At 34.0% G+C, this 15,760-nt stretch overlaps 1 protein-coding gene across 1 annotated transcript in view; it reads left to right on the plus strand.

Moving 5' to 3' along the window:
- The window catches only part of LOC150080655 (uncharacterized), a 175,048-nt gene that overhangs the window by 116,718 nt on the left and 42,570 nt on the right, over window positions 1-15,760 (plus strand). The window contains exon 7 of the mRNA XM_090380774.1: window positions 3,571-3,676. Coding sequence (XP_090236900.1) covers window positions 3,571-3,676 — 106 coding nt within the window. The remainder of the gene's footprint in view (window positions 1-3,570; window positions 3,677-15,760) is intronic.

A 15,760-nucleotide genomic window follows, 5' to 3' on the forward strand; every position in this document is an offset into this window, starting at 1 on the left:
ACATAATTCAGATTTTGATTGTTTTTTTTCCTCTTTAATAAAAGTTTTCAACCTTCATTCTGAACCGTGAAGTGGTTTATAGTGGAAAGCCTTTTAGATATATTTGTATGTATAGCTCTGAACTTCGTATAGTCTTGGACTAAGTCTAAAGTTACATCATGAACCTTAATCATTTTACCATTCCTCAATTGTGATTATCAGCAGTGCCCAAGTCACAGCAAACTCTTGAGGAAATTTTTACACCAGTCATAGCACTGGATTAGTGAAGAATTTCTACTCCAAACAGGGCTGGTGACAAGCATGTTCATTCGGTTCTGTCGAACAAGGCCCTTGTCTCAAATGATCTAAATAATAATATCATCTGCATATTTTCTCCATTTCTATTAACGAGCCTACCGTCTTAATGTCTGGTTACCCACATTGTTGTCACTCCAAGAGCACTTGCACGAGTAAACTTAAAATTGCTAGAAGTAGAGAGTATACTTCATTCTCAAAGTGCATTTTCGTTTGATATCGAACATAGAATGTTATTTAAAATTTTTGATATCAAACATAGAATGTGATTTAAAAATTATGTTATGCTCACTTTCAATAATATCTGTATTGTTTTTAACTTCTGGAGGTAAGGAAATAACAAACAGGGCCAAGCAAGTAATTCCTGAACAGGGCCCTGCAAAATATTGTGGCTGGCCCTGGCTCCAAACTAAACATATAGAAGAAAAATAACTGTACAGAACAATTGGTAGATGAGAAATACGTGGTTATGACATTCATACATAGGAGAATGTGATGATGGTGATGGGGGAAGGTACTAAAAATTATAATAGAAATTTTGGTAAACAAAAGATACCATAAAATATACGTGGTAGGATACTTTTTCTTCTGCACCACTGCTACTGCTGGGTTTATAATGTTTCAGTCAAATTTGACAGAACAACACTGTAAGAAATGTATGTTTTGCAAAGTCATTTGAAAACTGACAACAACAAATTATCTGTTTTTTGTTTCCTTATTATTAAGTTAAGAAATGATAGCTACAGACTAGATAAAAGAAAAGTTAGCAGAGCTTATGTATATTTAAAGGAGGATAAGTACATAGAAGAAAATATGTGATGTATTGGATATAATAATTTTTTTTAAGTATATTCACTAATATGTAATCTTCTACTGACCTCAACATTTGTTTATGTACACGGGTGGGTCAATAAGTAATGCATATAAACTGTAACATCTTTATTATCTGAGATTTTGTGAAAATATCACTGAGTATAAGAACCATCACACACTCACTGCATTTTCTCCAGTGTTCTTTGCAGACAGTGAATGCATTTTGGTAAAAATCAGGAGGCTGATATTTACACCAATGTTTATTGTCTGAAATGAGTTCCCTGTCACTCTCAAACACCTTACTATGCAGATAGTATTGCATTTGCTTTCAGTCTAGCAAACAAAAAAAAATCTGATGCCAGCAAGGTCATGGCTATAGGGTGGGTGGGTGGGGTGTTATGCTCCACTGCAGCTGGGCAGTCTTTGACAGTGTCATCAGTGCCATGTTAACCTTGCATTATCCTGATGAAACTTGATATTGTGCCAATTCAATTCAAGTCTTTTGGTTTTCAGAGCTTGATTAAGCTTTTCCAGGGACAAGCAGTATCTTTGTTGATGATTGTTCCAAGAAATTGGAACAATCATCAACATTTGATACTTTCCAAGAAATTGATAAAAATTATGCCATTTTTATCCTAGAAGAAGGTGGCCATAAGTTTTGTTGATGATTTGGGAAATTTTGGCTTCTTGTTTAGTGGTGATGTTGGGTGTGCTCATTTCATAGATTGTCATTTGGTTTGTGGGTCATAATGGAAGAGCCATGTTTCATCATGTGATGACCCCTTTAAAGCACCCAAGACTGCTAGCAACAAACCTCTCCAGATCTTCAGGTCCTTGTTCCTTACTGCCATCATCTCTTTTGAGCACCTTAGGCACCCACTGAGAACAGATTTTTCTATACCCCAGTCTGTTATTGATGGTCAAAGCAGCAGTACTTTGATATTTTCACAGCATCCATCACTTGGCTGATGGTGATGTACCTATCATTTCAAATGAGCTGGTTGATGAGTTTGTTTTCACTTTTTTGTGACTGACATTGGTTTTCAGGCTCTTGGTTTGTTCTTGATGTTGAAATCACCTTTTCAAACCATTGGAGCCACCTCTGGAAATTACTTTGATCAATTGTCTAGTCCACCCATAGACTGTCAGGAGTTTTCAATGGATAGATGCCGCCCACTGATCACCCGATTTGAATTTGAGGAGTCCCACCATACACCATTGCCAGAAATGGCTGTCACCTTGCCCATCTGTATCTTCAGTTCTAAAAACACTAGAAAAATGATATTAGGTATGTTAATGGATAATTGTAAGTACAATAAATGTACATCATAAATTTATCCCTTATGCATGTGCATTATTATTGATCTGCCCTTGTAACTTCCATTGAATATACTTTTATGAAATTTTATATTTGGCTAATAGACCTTTAAAATTATCAAATTAATTTATATCAGGCCAAATTCATATAGATTCATTTAATAGAGAAATATGCTGAATTGTTTTACTTTTTAATATATTTATTTTATTTTGTTTTATTTTTTTAGTTCTCAGGTTATATTAGTATTAAAATGGCAAATGATGCAAGGGTGCAAAACTTATGTAGTATCGTCCTGTAAAATCATAGTTTTATATTTTATCTGTGCTTTTCAAATATTTATGGATCCTACTTTAAATGAACATAGGTAACTTGTTCCAGTAGTAGATTACTTTTTGAATAAAATAAAAATTTGAATGTTTTTCCTAATTCCATCATTATTAATAAAGCAATGAATTTAGATCTGCCAACCAGCAGTCTTTCTTTCACAGTGCAGATGCAAACTTATTAGATTTAACTTTTCTCCCATCTTTTTATTCTACTTCTCTCCATTGAATCTTTCTATAATTTCTTGTAATTGAAACCTGTAGAAATTCAGGACTAGTGTGAACAAGTTTCTTCTGACTTTTACAACCTTTAATCCACCCATAGCTACCACAATTTACATCTTTTTTTTACAGGTGCAATATAGCCGAAGCTGCTCTTGCGCCATTAAACCCCAAACAACAACAACAACAGCTTTTTTTGATTGACATCATAAACAAGAACTGATCACTTTAATATAAAACTGCTTCTGATATCATCTTGAGAGATATCAAAAGTTATACCAGGTTACTCTAACTACTTCTTGTACTCTAGTAGTGGTAGTGGCATGTTATGCAAGAAAGTAAGTGTATGAGCTTATGCAGCATCAGCCAAAAAAAAAAAAAAAAATTCACATATCCTATAATCTAGATTCACATATGCTTGCATATTAAAAAAAAAGTGGCAAATTTTTTATTTTTTTAAAATAGTGTTTAAAAAAAATATTCCACATCTGTATTGATGATAAATTTTATTCATATCAAGATAGCTTGTGGCTAAAAGAAATTATACCTGAGCAGAAATGATTTTTAATCTCTTGCATTTATGTTTCTTTGATTTTATAGCAGTTCAGGTTCACATGCTTCCTGTTGGGAGAAATCAAACAAGACACCTGTATCTTCGAGAGGTAAAAGTAAACTGTGCCTGTCAGCCTGCAGAAATCAGTCTGTGGTATGTTTTTTCAAAATATTAAATTTTCAGTATATGTCTAAAATATGAAACGTTTTAAATTAAGTTTTAGAGTTTCGTATCTTAAAATTAAGGTAAAATTATATATCTAGCGTGTGTGTGTGTGTGTGTGTGCGTGTGTGTGTGCGTGTGCGCCACATGAATAATGAAATGAAATAGGTATAACACTATGATAAAATATTAATAATAATTTAATATTTAATATATGGATTGTGAAGCTAGTATTGTTTCAGTAGAATACAAACATTATGACTGTAATGGCACTGTTGTATAATATTTGAGAAAGTATATTCCAACAAAATGCCTATTGTGGTATTTTGAATATAATTTTGAGCATTATTTTGTTCATATGTACTCCATAGATTTACCTTTTGTATTTATTTTAGATATATTTACTCTTTGATTAATTCTCATATATATATATAACATCTGTAATTCACCCTGGAATTTGTCAACTGGCAAAGTCCAAAGCAAACTGTTATCCACTAATTTTTTTTTTTCCTGTAAAATGATAGTGCACTCTATAAAAGAGGTATAAGATAGTATGAACCAGAGCTGTAATGCTCAATATGTTCTACGTTGATATCAATATTTGTAAAATAATAAGTTTATCTTAATATAGTATGTAGAACACTTCCATATGATACTCTCCAGAAATTAAAATGAAAAAATCTAAAAACTTACATTAGAGTAAAAAATAATTAAAAATCAATTTAATCCAATAAAACTCAATTAAAAATAAGAAAATTAATTAAAAGAATTTTAAAGAAAAAATTGCAAAACGATTTTCCTTCCTGAAGCTGACAACGCTTTTCAACCGTATGTCATGATCACAGGAATGGAAATTACCGAGTATGGTTATGCATGAAACTTAAATAGGGATTATTAGTCTTCGTGCATGCACGTAAAAGCCCATGAATCGGAGATCAGATATGGCTGACAAACATTAACAGAATTTTCATGTAATTTAATTTCTATGGTTTCATGTAATTTAATTTCTCTCCAGGTATAACTTATCGATATACATAATAATGGGGGATTTTTTGAACAGCTTAGTGCAAAATTATGTTAAATTAACACTAAGATACTCGGCCCAAAGTTACCACATTTCTTTTCTAAAATATTGCCTTCAAAACAACATCGTTCCGAAGTTTGCTAGGGTCAATTTAAATCAAAAAATTTCGGGCATAAAACAACTAGCACTTGCCACATCGCGTAATATCGTTAAACTTATTCCTGCATTTTTCGGTCAGGTAAAATTACACAAAATGGGATTTTCTATTTGGCCTATTGTTTCCTACAGAAACTTGACATTTTCATCCTTGGCCACACATGTATATAGCAGTATAAAACCCTTTAGACAAGCGATACAATTTGGGATTAAGAACTATTTACATTATTTAAATAACCTTAAGGACTGTAGACTTGGTGACACTGACAGTTTATTCTCATTAGATGTTACCTCATTATATATGAATGTAAACATTGAATACACATTAGATATTATTTGGGATATGTTAAATAATAACTTGATATTGATTAATTATATGAAACTTCCTATTAAGGAAATTTTTCACTAATTAAAGTGTAGGTTGAGGCCAACTATATCACCTTTCGAGACAAAGTGTACAAACTAATTTTTGGTTTGCCAATGGGATTGAGCCTGAGCGGCTTAATATCAGAGATCTATCTCTTATTGATTGAGCATATACATTTGATGCCTTTTCGACCCCGTATCACATACTATGGGAGGTATTTAGACGATGTTCTAGTTATTACTGATAGTAGTACTATCCAAGACATTTTACATTTGTTTAATAATATTCATTCTAGACTCAAATTTACATTGGAAAGGGAGAATACGGATACAAAGTCATTAAATTTTCAAATTTCACACTTACTCGGGACTTGCATAAAATCCAATTTAACATCTATTGAAAACATACAAACACTGGTATGCTTCTACATTATAACAGCTATCACCCATTCACCTACAAAAGATTGATTATCTTTAATCAATTTTTAAATGCCTACAAATATTCAATGACAGAATCTACTTTGGGCTCAGAAATACAAATATTAACCAGCAGATTCTTAAACAGGGATTATCTCCTTGCTACAATAAACCGAATTAGAGTACAAGCTAAGGATAGGATACAAAATACTACACCAACCAACAATAGTACTATCAAAAAATACTTTATTTCTGTCCCATATGTTGAACAGTGGCACAAACAGCTTAACAGATTCTTTAAAGATACCGAATTTAAAATTGTGGCCAGGCCAATATGGAAATTACACACTATACTGAACAATCACTCAGTCTTTTCCTCATTTGCAACACAAATTAATGACCTGGACAACATTTCTTGCTGTGATCGCGACTTGTCTTACCAGGGTTCGACGTGTTTTCCTTTGAATATTCGTGTTAATCAACATGTGGCTTCAGTTTGTGCTTCTCGTTCAGCAGCATCAGAATTAGCCATTCACGGCGTTGACGAAAAACATACTTTTTTATTTAACAAGGCCAAAATACTTAGTGTCCAACGTAATTATATGCAACTATTAATTGCAGAAACCGTAGAAATTAAATTACATGAAAATTCTGTTAATGTTCATTGGCCATATCTGATCTCTGATTCGTGGGCTTTTACGCACATGCATGGACTAATAATTCCTTTTTAAGTTTCATGCGCAACCATATTCGGTAATTTTCATTCCTGTGATCACGACGTACAGTTGAAAAATGTTGTCAGTTCAGGAAGGAAAATCGTTTTGCAATTTTTTTGTTAAAATTCTTTTAATTAATTTTCTTTGATTTTTAAGTATTTTTTAATTATTTGTTACTCTAATGTAAGTTTTTCGTTTTCATTTCTGGAGAGTATCATTCGGAAGTGTTCTGTGTACTATATTGAGGTAAATTTCTCTTATTATTTTACAAATAAAAGAGGTATAAAAAATGTACTTGTTCAGGCCAGAATTGAACTGAGAAGAGAGACATACTGGATTTAAGGAGCCCGTAAACAACATTTTTCTGTGCTGGACTGTGTATTAAACATGTGTATATAGATTCAATATCAAGTAGAAATAGCTTAGCAATGTAAATATACATTTCATGGTATAAAATGGAAATACAGCCAGTCCCCGGCTTATGTAATACTTGACTTACGGAAATTCGACTTTACGTAAGTTCTTGTCGGCTGGTGCAAACTTAAAAAAATCGTGGAAACGTATTTTACATCCCATAGGAATCAGGACCATCTCGATAAGAATGAAAAATGCTAAATTTAGGTATCATGAAAATATCGTAATGTGAACCCAATAACACATTGTTTTATTTGGTAATTCGTTCCAAGACCTCGGAAGTTGAAATTTTTGCTATATAACTAAGCTATTTATCTCTCTCTCTAAAAGGTAATTTTTATAATGGAAATCGCCCTACAATTTTATCGTTATCATATGTTCCATTATCAGAATCAATTTTGATGCCTTTGTGATATTTTTCTAAAACATATTTCTGGAGGTTGCTACCATAAAACAATAAAAACAATTTGCACTTTCCGGTTTATTTGGTTTTCTGTTAGCACAATCTATTATAAATGGGTAGTAAACTGGATCTTATTGCATTTCCGTTAATATTGATAATGAATTCTGTGGGTTTTTATGTTACGGTATTATGTTGAAATGAGTACCCCTTCACTGAAATCTTCAATCATAAAAAACATAAATAAATTTTCAGAATCTTCCCTTCATTCCTATTTACTTATTACAATGGTGAAGGGAAAGGGACCAATGGAAAGTGCAAGTGCTGGCAGTGCTAGGAAACAAAACAAAATTGATTTTAGAAATGAAGATGATTAATTAAGAAATACGAAGCAGGACAAAGTTTGTCATCTATTGCATGGAATTAGGTCTCGCTGCTTCAGCAGTGAATACTATTTTAAGAGGCAGTCCCAATGCTATGTTCGTGACAGAATTAAGTTAAAATTAAATAAATAATATAATAAAATAAAATTTAATGAAATTAAAATGATAAGTGAATGTGTACAGTAATAAGTGGATTTGATGGGAAATTAAAGATAAATATGGTGAATCTGAAGGAAAGGCAAGTTTGTAAATTAGAACTTTGTATGCGATATGAGTAAAAAGTTGAATTGAAGATGAAGAATAAGTAAGAATAATAGTTAAAATGTAAAAAAAATTTATGTGTAATGGAGGAACAGAAGTAAGTAAAGGCAGTGGTATTGGAAAAGGAAAATAAATTAAAGGAAAACAATAGCATCCACATTGCTTTCATGTTACACTAATAGCTCAGTGAATGGAAAAATGAAGTATAGAGAGCAAAAAAGATAAAGAAAAGAGTAGAATTTTGGAATATTCAGGCAAGCTAGGAGCATAATTTTCCAACTTTTAGAGAGCCTTGGCTAAGATAGCATTAATAGAAAATAATTTTAATACCATATGCCTATAAGAAAGCAATGCAAAGGTTGTTATCAGGGAAATATATGTAAAAAGAAAAACTGAATACATATTGCATCTTTAACTTGCTTTGCATTACTATGCAAAGCAAGTTAAAGCTTAAGTAAAATAAACATAAGTAGAAATAGATAAAAATAATGGAAGGAAGCGGTAAGCAGATTGAAGGATGAAAATAAAGTAAATATGACAAAGTTATATGCATTGAATTATCTGAAATATTTTAACCTTTATTTTTCTTTCCCTCATGATTAGGTTTTTTTTAACATCAAATTATTTTTCCACCTTCTATTTGATTTTTGCTATCTCTTTGTTAATTATTATTATATTTTTTCTCTCTTACAGCTTCTTTCATGCTAATTAGCTTATTAATTCAGCCCTTCAGATAATTTCAGATAATTCAATGCAAATTTTAGGTTCTTCACAATCTTTTCCTATCTAGTAGGAGATCTCCAGATTTACTTAACAAGTACAGATCAATGTTGAAAAAAGGTCGCGAGTTAGGGTTAAATTTGAAAGTGTCTGCAATTCTACTCAGACACGATAGGAGGTAGAATATGATGAGAGCCTTGTCAATAAATTCGGCCCTGGAGAGATTGCACAAGGCTCATGCGGTTGAATTTTTCTCAGCGTGATCGGTGCTTGTAGACAGGATAGACTGTTTCTACAGGGATGGGATACACTTAAATAGAAAGGGTGCAAGAATATTTACTAATGTGATTGAGGCAGTATCAGGTGGGTCGGAAAACTGCTAGCTTGAGGGAGGGGGAATTCACAGACTAACGGTAGCCATAGGCAGAAGTGAAAGTGATTCCTGCACTGCTTCTATTGGAATGAGCAGCAGCCGGGAAAGTCAGTTGCTGGGGATTTCAGGAACTGCTGGGGATCATGAAACAAGTAAATACATGGATCATGTTAGGATAACTAAGAGTAAGAATAGGTGTATGTATACTTGCATGTACACCAATGCTAGTAGTATAGTAAATAAATTTGATGAATTTGAAGTGCTGGTCAAGACATCAAAAGCGTATATTGTTGGGATATAAGCAGTGCAGAATTGGAATTTGGGGGAGTACAATGTTTACAGAAAGGATAGACAGGACAGGAATGGAGGAGGGGTTATGTTGTTAGTTAAGAAACACATAAATCTAAGGAAGTGCATCCAATTGACATTGGTGGACAATGCAATGTTGAGTCAGTGTGGTGTGACATAATCATTGGGAAAGGGAAAATGAGAGTAGGTGTGTGTTATAGGCCTAATGAATCTAGTGAGTACAACAAACAATTGTGCAGAGAAATAGTGGGCCAGTAAATCAGAATGTCTTATAATAGGGGATTTTAACTTTCCAGATATTGACTGGAACTTGTGGTTGGTCACTCGCACACTAGCAAGGATTTTATGGATTTATTGGATGACCTGTTTTCTACGGCAAATGTTCGAGAGGCAACCAGAGAGAATAATAATACTCTTGATCTGGTTATCAGCAGTGATTCTTCATGCGTTATGCATCTGCAGATGAAGAAACCATTAGGTGGCAGAGATCATAGTGTACTGATGTGGAATTTACTTAAAGATGTATCTACCATCAGGGGTAAGGGGAAGGGTTTTTGCTTTCATAAAGGTGCCTGCAGTGGTCTCACAGAGTTTTTAAACTCTATACATGGAATCAACTGACGGTGTTAACAATGGTGAATTATAAATGGGGAGTCTTCGGGGACTTAATTTTGGAGGCCACTAGGATTTTCATTCCAGTTCAAGGTTTAGGCCTAAATGGATGTCAAATGAATTAATGAGGCTTGTGGCAGAGAAGAAAAATGCATGGATGCATGTAAATTATCAGGTGACACAAAAGCCTGTGGTAGATATAAGCTGGTCTGTAATCAAGTCGCAAAGGAGGTTAAGCAGGTGAAAGCAGATTACGAGAAATCTTTGGCAAAGGATGTTAAAAAAAACAGCAAAGATTTCTTTACTTATGTAAACTCTAGAAGGAAAGGGATGAATCACATTGGTCCTCTTAACATAGATGGTTTGACTATTGATGATCATGCTCAGATAGCTGATGAACTGAATGAGTATTTTGCATCTACATTCACACACGAGGAGTTATTCAAGGATGGGAGGAATGCCAGAAGTTTATTAAACTTTAACAGGGAGCTAAACAATTTTGTAATAACTGAGAGCAAAGTGGAGGAGAAATTGTTGAAGTTAAGCATAAAGGCACCTGGAACAAATGGAATCTATCCAGTTATACTGAAGGATGCAGTGAGCAAAATAAGGAAACCCTTAACCATAATTATGAAAGCTTCCTTGGACTCATTGAAGGTCCCTATGGACTGGGGATGTGCAAATGTGTCCCCAATTCACAAAGGGGGGTGGGTCAAAAGGTGACATGGGTAATTACAGACCTGTTAGTTTAATTTCTGTTCCAGGGAAAATTATGGAGTCACTGGTTAAGGAAACGATGCAGGATCATCTAGACAAGACTGCAGTTATAGATCAGACACAGCATGAGCTTGTTAAGGGGAAGTCTTGTCTAAAAAATCTGATTGGATATTATGATGTGGTCACAAAGGAACTGGATGCAAAGAATAATTTGATATCATATATTTGGATTTTAGGAAATCTTTTGTTACTGTGGCACATGGAAGACTACTGTACAAATTGGAGCAGTATGGCATTAAGGGCAAGTTGCTACAATGGATAAAAGGATGGTTGAGTGGGAGAAGACAGACAGTGGTTATCAATGGACACTGCCCTTCATGGACTAATGTTATTAGTGGAGTCTCCCAGGGTTCGGTGTTGGGCCCATTGTTGTTTTCGGTATTTATCAATGATATTGATGAAGGTATATCAGGGTTAATGTCCAACCCTGATATAGACAACCCTGTCATTGGCAGGGCTGTCAATGACAGTAATGACAGAACGCTACTGAAACATGATATGGAAAAGTTGGGCAGATGGACTGAGAGGTGGTAACTGAAGTTTAACAATGAAAAATTACTAAAAATTATAGAAATCTTAATACCGTGAGTCATCATTGTCATCATCAGCCATTTTCAATCCACTGCAGGATGAAGGCCTCTCCAACAACTTTCCAGTTCCTTCTGTTTTGAGCACTGGCCATCATTTACTACCCAGAAACACATGAATTTCATCTATCCATCTCCGCCTTTGTCTTCCAGGTTTTCTAGCTCCTCTTGGGTACTATTCTGTTATTTTCTTAGTCCATCTGTCATCATGTCTTCGAGCTATGTGTCTTGCCCAATACCATTTTAGTTCTGATAAGAATGTCCTTTACGTGAGTTTGCTGCCTAATCCTTGTGTTTCTCTTCTTACATAACAGTCTGATTCCCAATATAATTCATTCCATTCTTCGCTGTGTACTTCTCAGTGCCCAAGTTTCACATCCATAAGTCATGGTGGGGAGTATACATTGGTTCATTACCGTGAGTATTAGACTAAAATATGAAATAGCAAGTGCTTAAAAAAACGGTACTCACCTTTGAATAAATCTTTACTTTACAATGACAAATGTAAAGTATTGCATATGGGTAACATTAACCACAGAGTAACATATCAACTGTATGGTACTACACTCAGGGTAGTGGAGAATGAAAAGGACCTGGGTGCAATTGTGCAGTTAGATATGAAGTTTTCTGAGCAGTGGGTGATTATTCCCTTGTATAAGGCAATGGTGAGGCCACACCTTGAGTACTGTATACAGGTCTGGAGGCCTCATTTTAGGAAGGATGTAGAGCTGCTGGAATGTGTACAGAGAAGGGCAATGAGATTGGTGAGTGGAACAAAGGGTTGGTGTTACCAAGAAAGGCTTAAGTACTGCAAATTGCAGCTTCTGGAGACTAGGCACCTGCGAGGTGATCTAACTGAGATGTATAAGGCCTTGAATGATTGAGCCAGCTCAGTTCTAATGGGATTCTTCCTCTTGCTCAGATTACTCACCTGAGGGGACATAAATTCAAATTGAGGAAAGTCAACTGTAGAATAGATGTGTGGAAATTTGCTTTAACCAGTGGGTGGATGATAGTTGGAACAAAATTCCATATGTTGTAGTGGGTCAGCAACTTAAATAAGTTCAAGGCAGAACTAGACAAACATTTGGAGTGAATGGATGGGTGAAATGGGAAGGGTTTTTTGATGTTAAAAACGTTTTTGCCAGTGTTATTTGGAAAAAAGTGTTACGTTACCTAGAAATCGTCATTAAACCCAATGCGCATGCATTGTACTTGTTGCATGTAGTGATGCAACAAGTAAAATGCATGCGCCCAAGAAAACTCAATTGTGTTCGACAAGCTGCAGTGACACAACAAATACATTTGAGGAGTGATGTGCAGCATAATGATTAATACGTGAGTGAATGTGCCAAAATCTACAGCCCAGTGTTCAGAGGAATATCGTGAAAGAAAGAAAGGGAAGTTGACAGAAATGCGAATCCAGGTGAAGTTCAACAAGTGTTTCGTTATGCCTGGGTGTTCTCAAACTGCATCCAAAAAAACTCGAGCTGAAATAATGAAGGGATATGTGAACGGAAGAAAAGGAAATTAGAAATTCAAACTATTCCGAATCATAATGAAATTCAACCACTGAATTCTACTATGCCTGATACTTGTCAACCACAGAGTTTTGCTATGCCTGATACTTGTCAACCACAGAGTTTTGCTATGCCTGATACTTGTCAACCACAGAGTTTTACTATGCCTGATACTTGCCAACCATAGAGTTTTACTACACATGATACTTATCAGGAATCTAAAACTCCAGCAAAACAAATGAAGGAATATCATGCACGAAAAAAAGAAATGGCTAATAATGAGATTCCTGATTACATCCCTATAGTGTCTACACGAGCTGACAGTGAGTTTGAAAAAGTAGTGTACAAAAACCCATTTGGATTTAGTTCTAATGTTTATGATCGTTTATGGTTTCAATTAGTTTTGAAACCATTACCAACAACTTCATATGAATTATTTCAAAATGAATTTCATTTACAAGAAGTGAGTACTTTCATGACATGTAATACATGTCATACTTCATTAAAAGAGGAATGGTTACCAACTATGGCCATGTCAAATGGATTTATATATCCAATTTATCCTACTCATTTGCCTCCAATGGATGTTGTAACTGAGCGTTTGATATCACCACGATTACCCTTTATGCAAATTCGTTGTTTTTGTTATGACTATGGACAATATGGAATCATTGGGCAAGTATTAAATGTACCAGTTAACGTAAATATGATGGTTCATCAATTACCTAGAGAATTAGATGACGATTATGCCATTAATGTAAATATAAAACGAAGACTCATACATAAATCATCATATCTACAAGGATGTATGCAGAAGAAAATAGTAAAAATATGGTTACAGTATTTGATAAATTCACTTTTGTATAAATTCTATGGCATAAAAGTGAGTGACGATTTATTGGGGACAAATGATGATAGTGAACAGGAACATTCAGATAAAATTGTGGAACCTGTTAACAATGATAATGAACTATTGTTAATTCAACGGTATGGTCTGAAGATAAATATTTATGTATAGCACTGCCTCAGAAATCATCTCCAACAAGTTTCATATTTGATATATATGCAGAAGAACTTTCTTTTCCAGCTATATATTTGGGACAGGCACGAAAATTTAAAAATGGATTGAAAATTACTCCCTTTATGATGGCATCGAATAAAATTCGTAGAACTCCCCAACATTTGCTATATGTGGCAATGAAAATTATGCGAATGTGTACCGCAGAAAATTTTCAAATTGCATTTAAATCATTAGGAATAACAGCTAGCATTACTCATTCTATATTGGAATCGAAAGAATTTATAAACAAGTCATTAGAGTTTAACTTGGCATTTCTAAAATCATTTCACAATTCAGCATATTATCGGAGTCAACGTAAATGAGATGTGTTTGCCATCATTCATCAATTAGAAAAATCTGCAATGTTCTTGACACTGAATGCTTGTGAACCAACATGGCCTGTATTACTATGTATGTTATACAAATTCAGATATAAATGAGAAATTACAACTAATGAAGTTATGGATGTACTTTACATGGAAAGAGCTACATTAATAAATGAAGACTCCATAGCATGTTCCATATACTTTAATAAAATTGTTTTGAGCATATACTCAAAATTTTAAAATCGAAAACCTGTAGTCCTTTTGGGAAATATTATGCTGTGAATTTCTTTAAATGCATTGAATTTCAACGTCGAGGAAGTCCACATGCGCACGTATTATTTTGGATGAACAATGCACCCTCTGCACTATTAGAAGAAAAAGAAGGTGGGATGGAAGAAGCAATCCAAATGATAGATGCATTATGTTCTATAGAGAACTTCAGATTATTATTCAAAGTGATGCTAATGTCAATTTGAAGCGCCTTTTTGGCCAATGTCGCAAACTCGTATATTCATACCGATGGCCAAGATGACAATCGATTATCTTATCGCAAAAAATATCATAAAATGCATGACTCATTAGAATTGGATAATCATGTTAATTTTGAAGAATTCCATAAATCAAATCAATGCCAATTAGAAGAAGAATATCTAAATATTTTGAGGGCTGGTATTAAACGACTATGTGTATTTCTTAAACGCAAAATAGAAGAGAAATTTATGAATAATTACAATCCTTCGATTTTAGGAGTGCTCAAGTCTAATTCGGATTTACAATTTATCATAGAAGAATATTCATGTGCAGCATATGTAGTTAAATATGTGAATAAAACTTAATAGAGGAATACGCAACTTGCAAAGGAAAATTATAGAGCTACAAGAAGAATATCCTGATATAGATATAACTGATCTAACACGAGCATTAAGTGTAGATGTATTGAATTCTGTAGAAATGAGTTCACAAGAGGCAGCTTGGTATTTATTACCATACCCAATGTCTGTATCTTCAAGACATTGAATTGAATTCGTGCCAACGGTATGGCCACAAACGAGAGATTAAATACGTGCCAATGGTATGGCCACATGAGCATCAGAAATTATGTAAACCAAAAGCTGAATTGGATGAACAAGTTGATAATGAGTCTGGATATATAGAAAGATAGTATTTTTGATAAATATGAAAAACGGGGCGAAACATTAAAAGATATAACTCTTGCACAATTTACTGCTCATTATCAAAACGAAAATGGGGATGGGTGAAAAGACAATTTCCTAAAATAATTCGATATCAGAATTATAATACAACATGTCTTCATGAACATATACATGAAATGGTAACTTTACACATGATTTTAGTTTCATAATGAGTTCCTGCAGTAAAGATGTTTTTAATGGCTGTGGCTGTCACATTATCAGTGGCACTATCAGTCTCAGAGTAACAGCAGCAACAATTCATTGTGTACAGGGTACATAAATTTTTTTTTTTTTTTTTTTTGGCTGATGCTATATAAGCTTGCTTTCTTGCATCATATGCTTCTGCTAATGCTAATCTTCTTCCTTAATTACTTGTGTCACTCTTTGATCTCCCCCTTGTGAATTGGGGATACATTTGCACATCTACAGTCCTTGGGGACTACTGAGTCCGAGGATGCTCT

This window comes from Mastigoproctus giganteus, chromosome 9 (assembly GCF_048544385.1).
Source record: "Mastigoproctus giganteus isolate SK-2022 chromosome 9, ASM4854438v1, whole genome shotgun sequence".
Lineage (NCBI taxonomy): Eukaryota > Metazoa > Arthropoda > Arachnida > Uropygi > Thelyphonidae > Mastigoproctus > Mastigoproctus giganteus.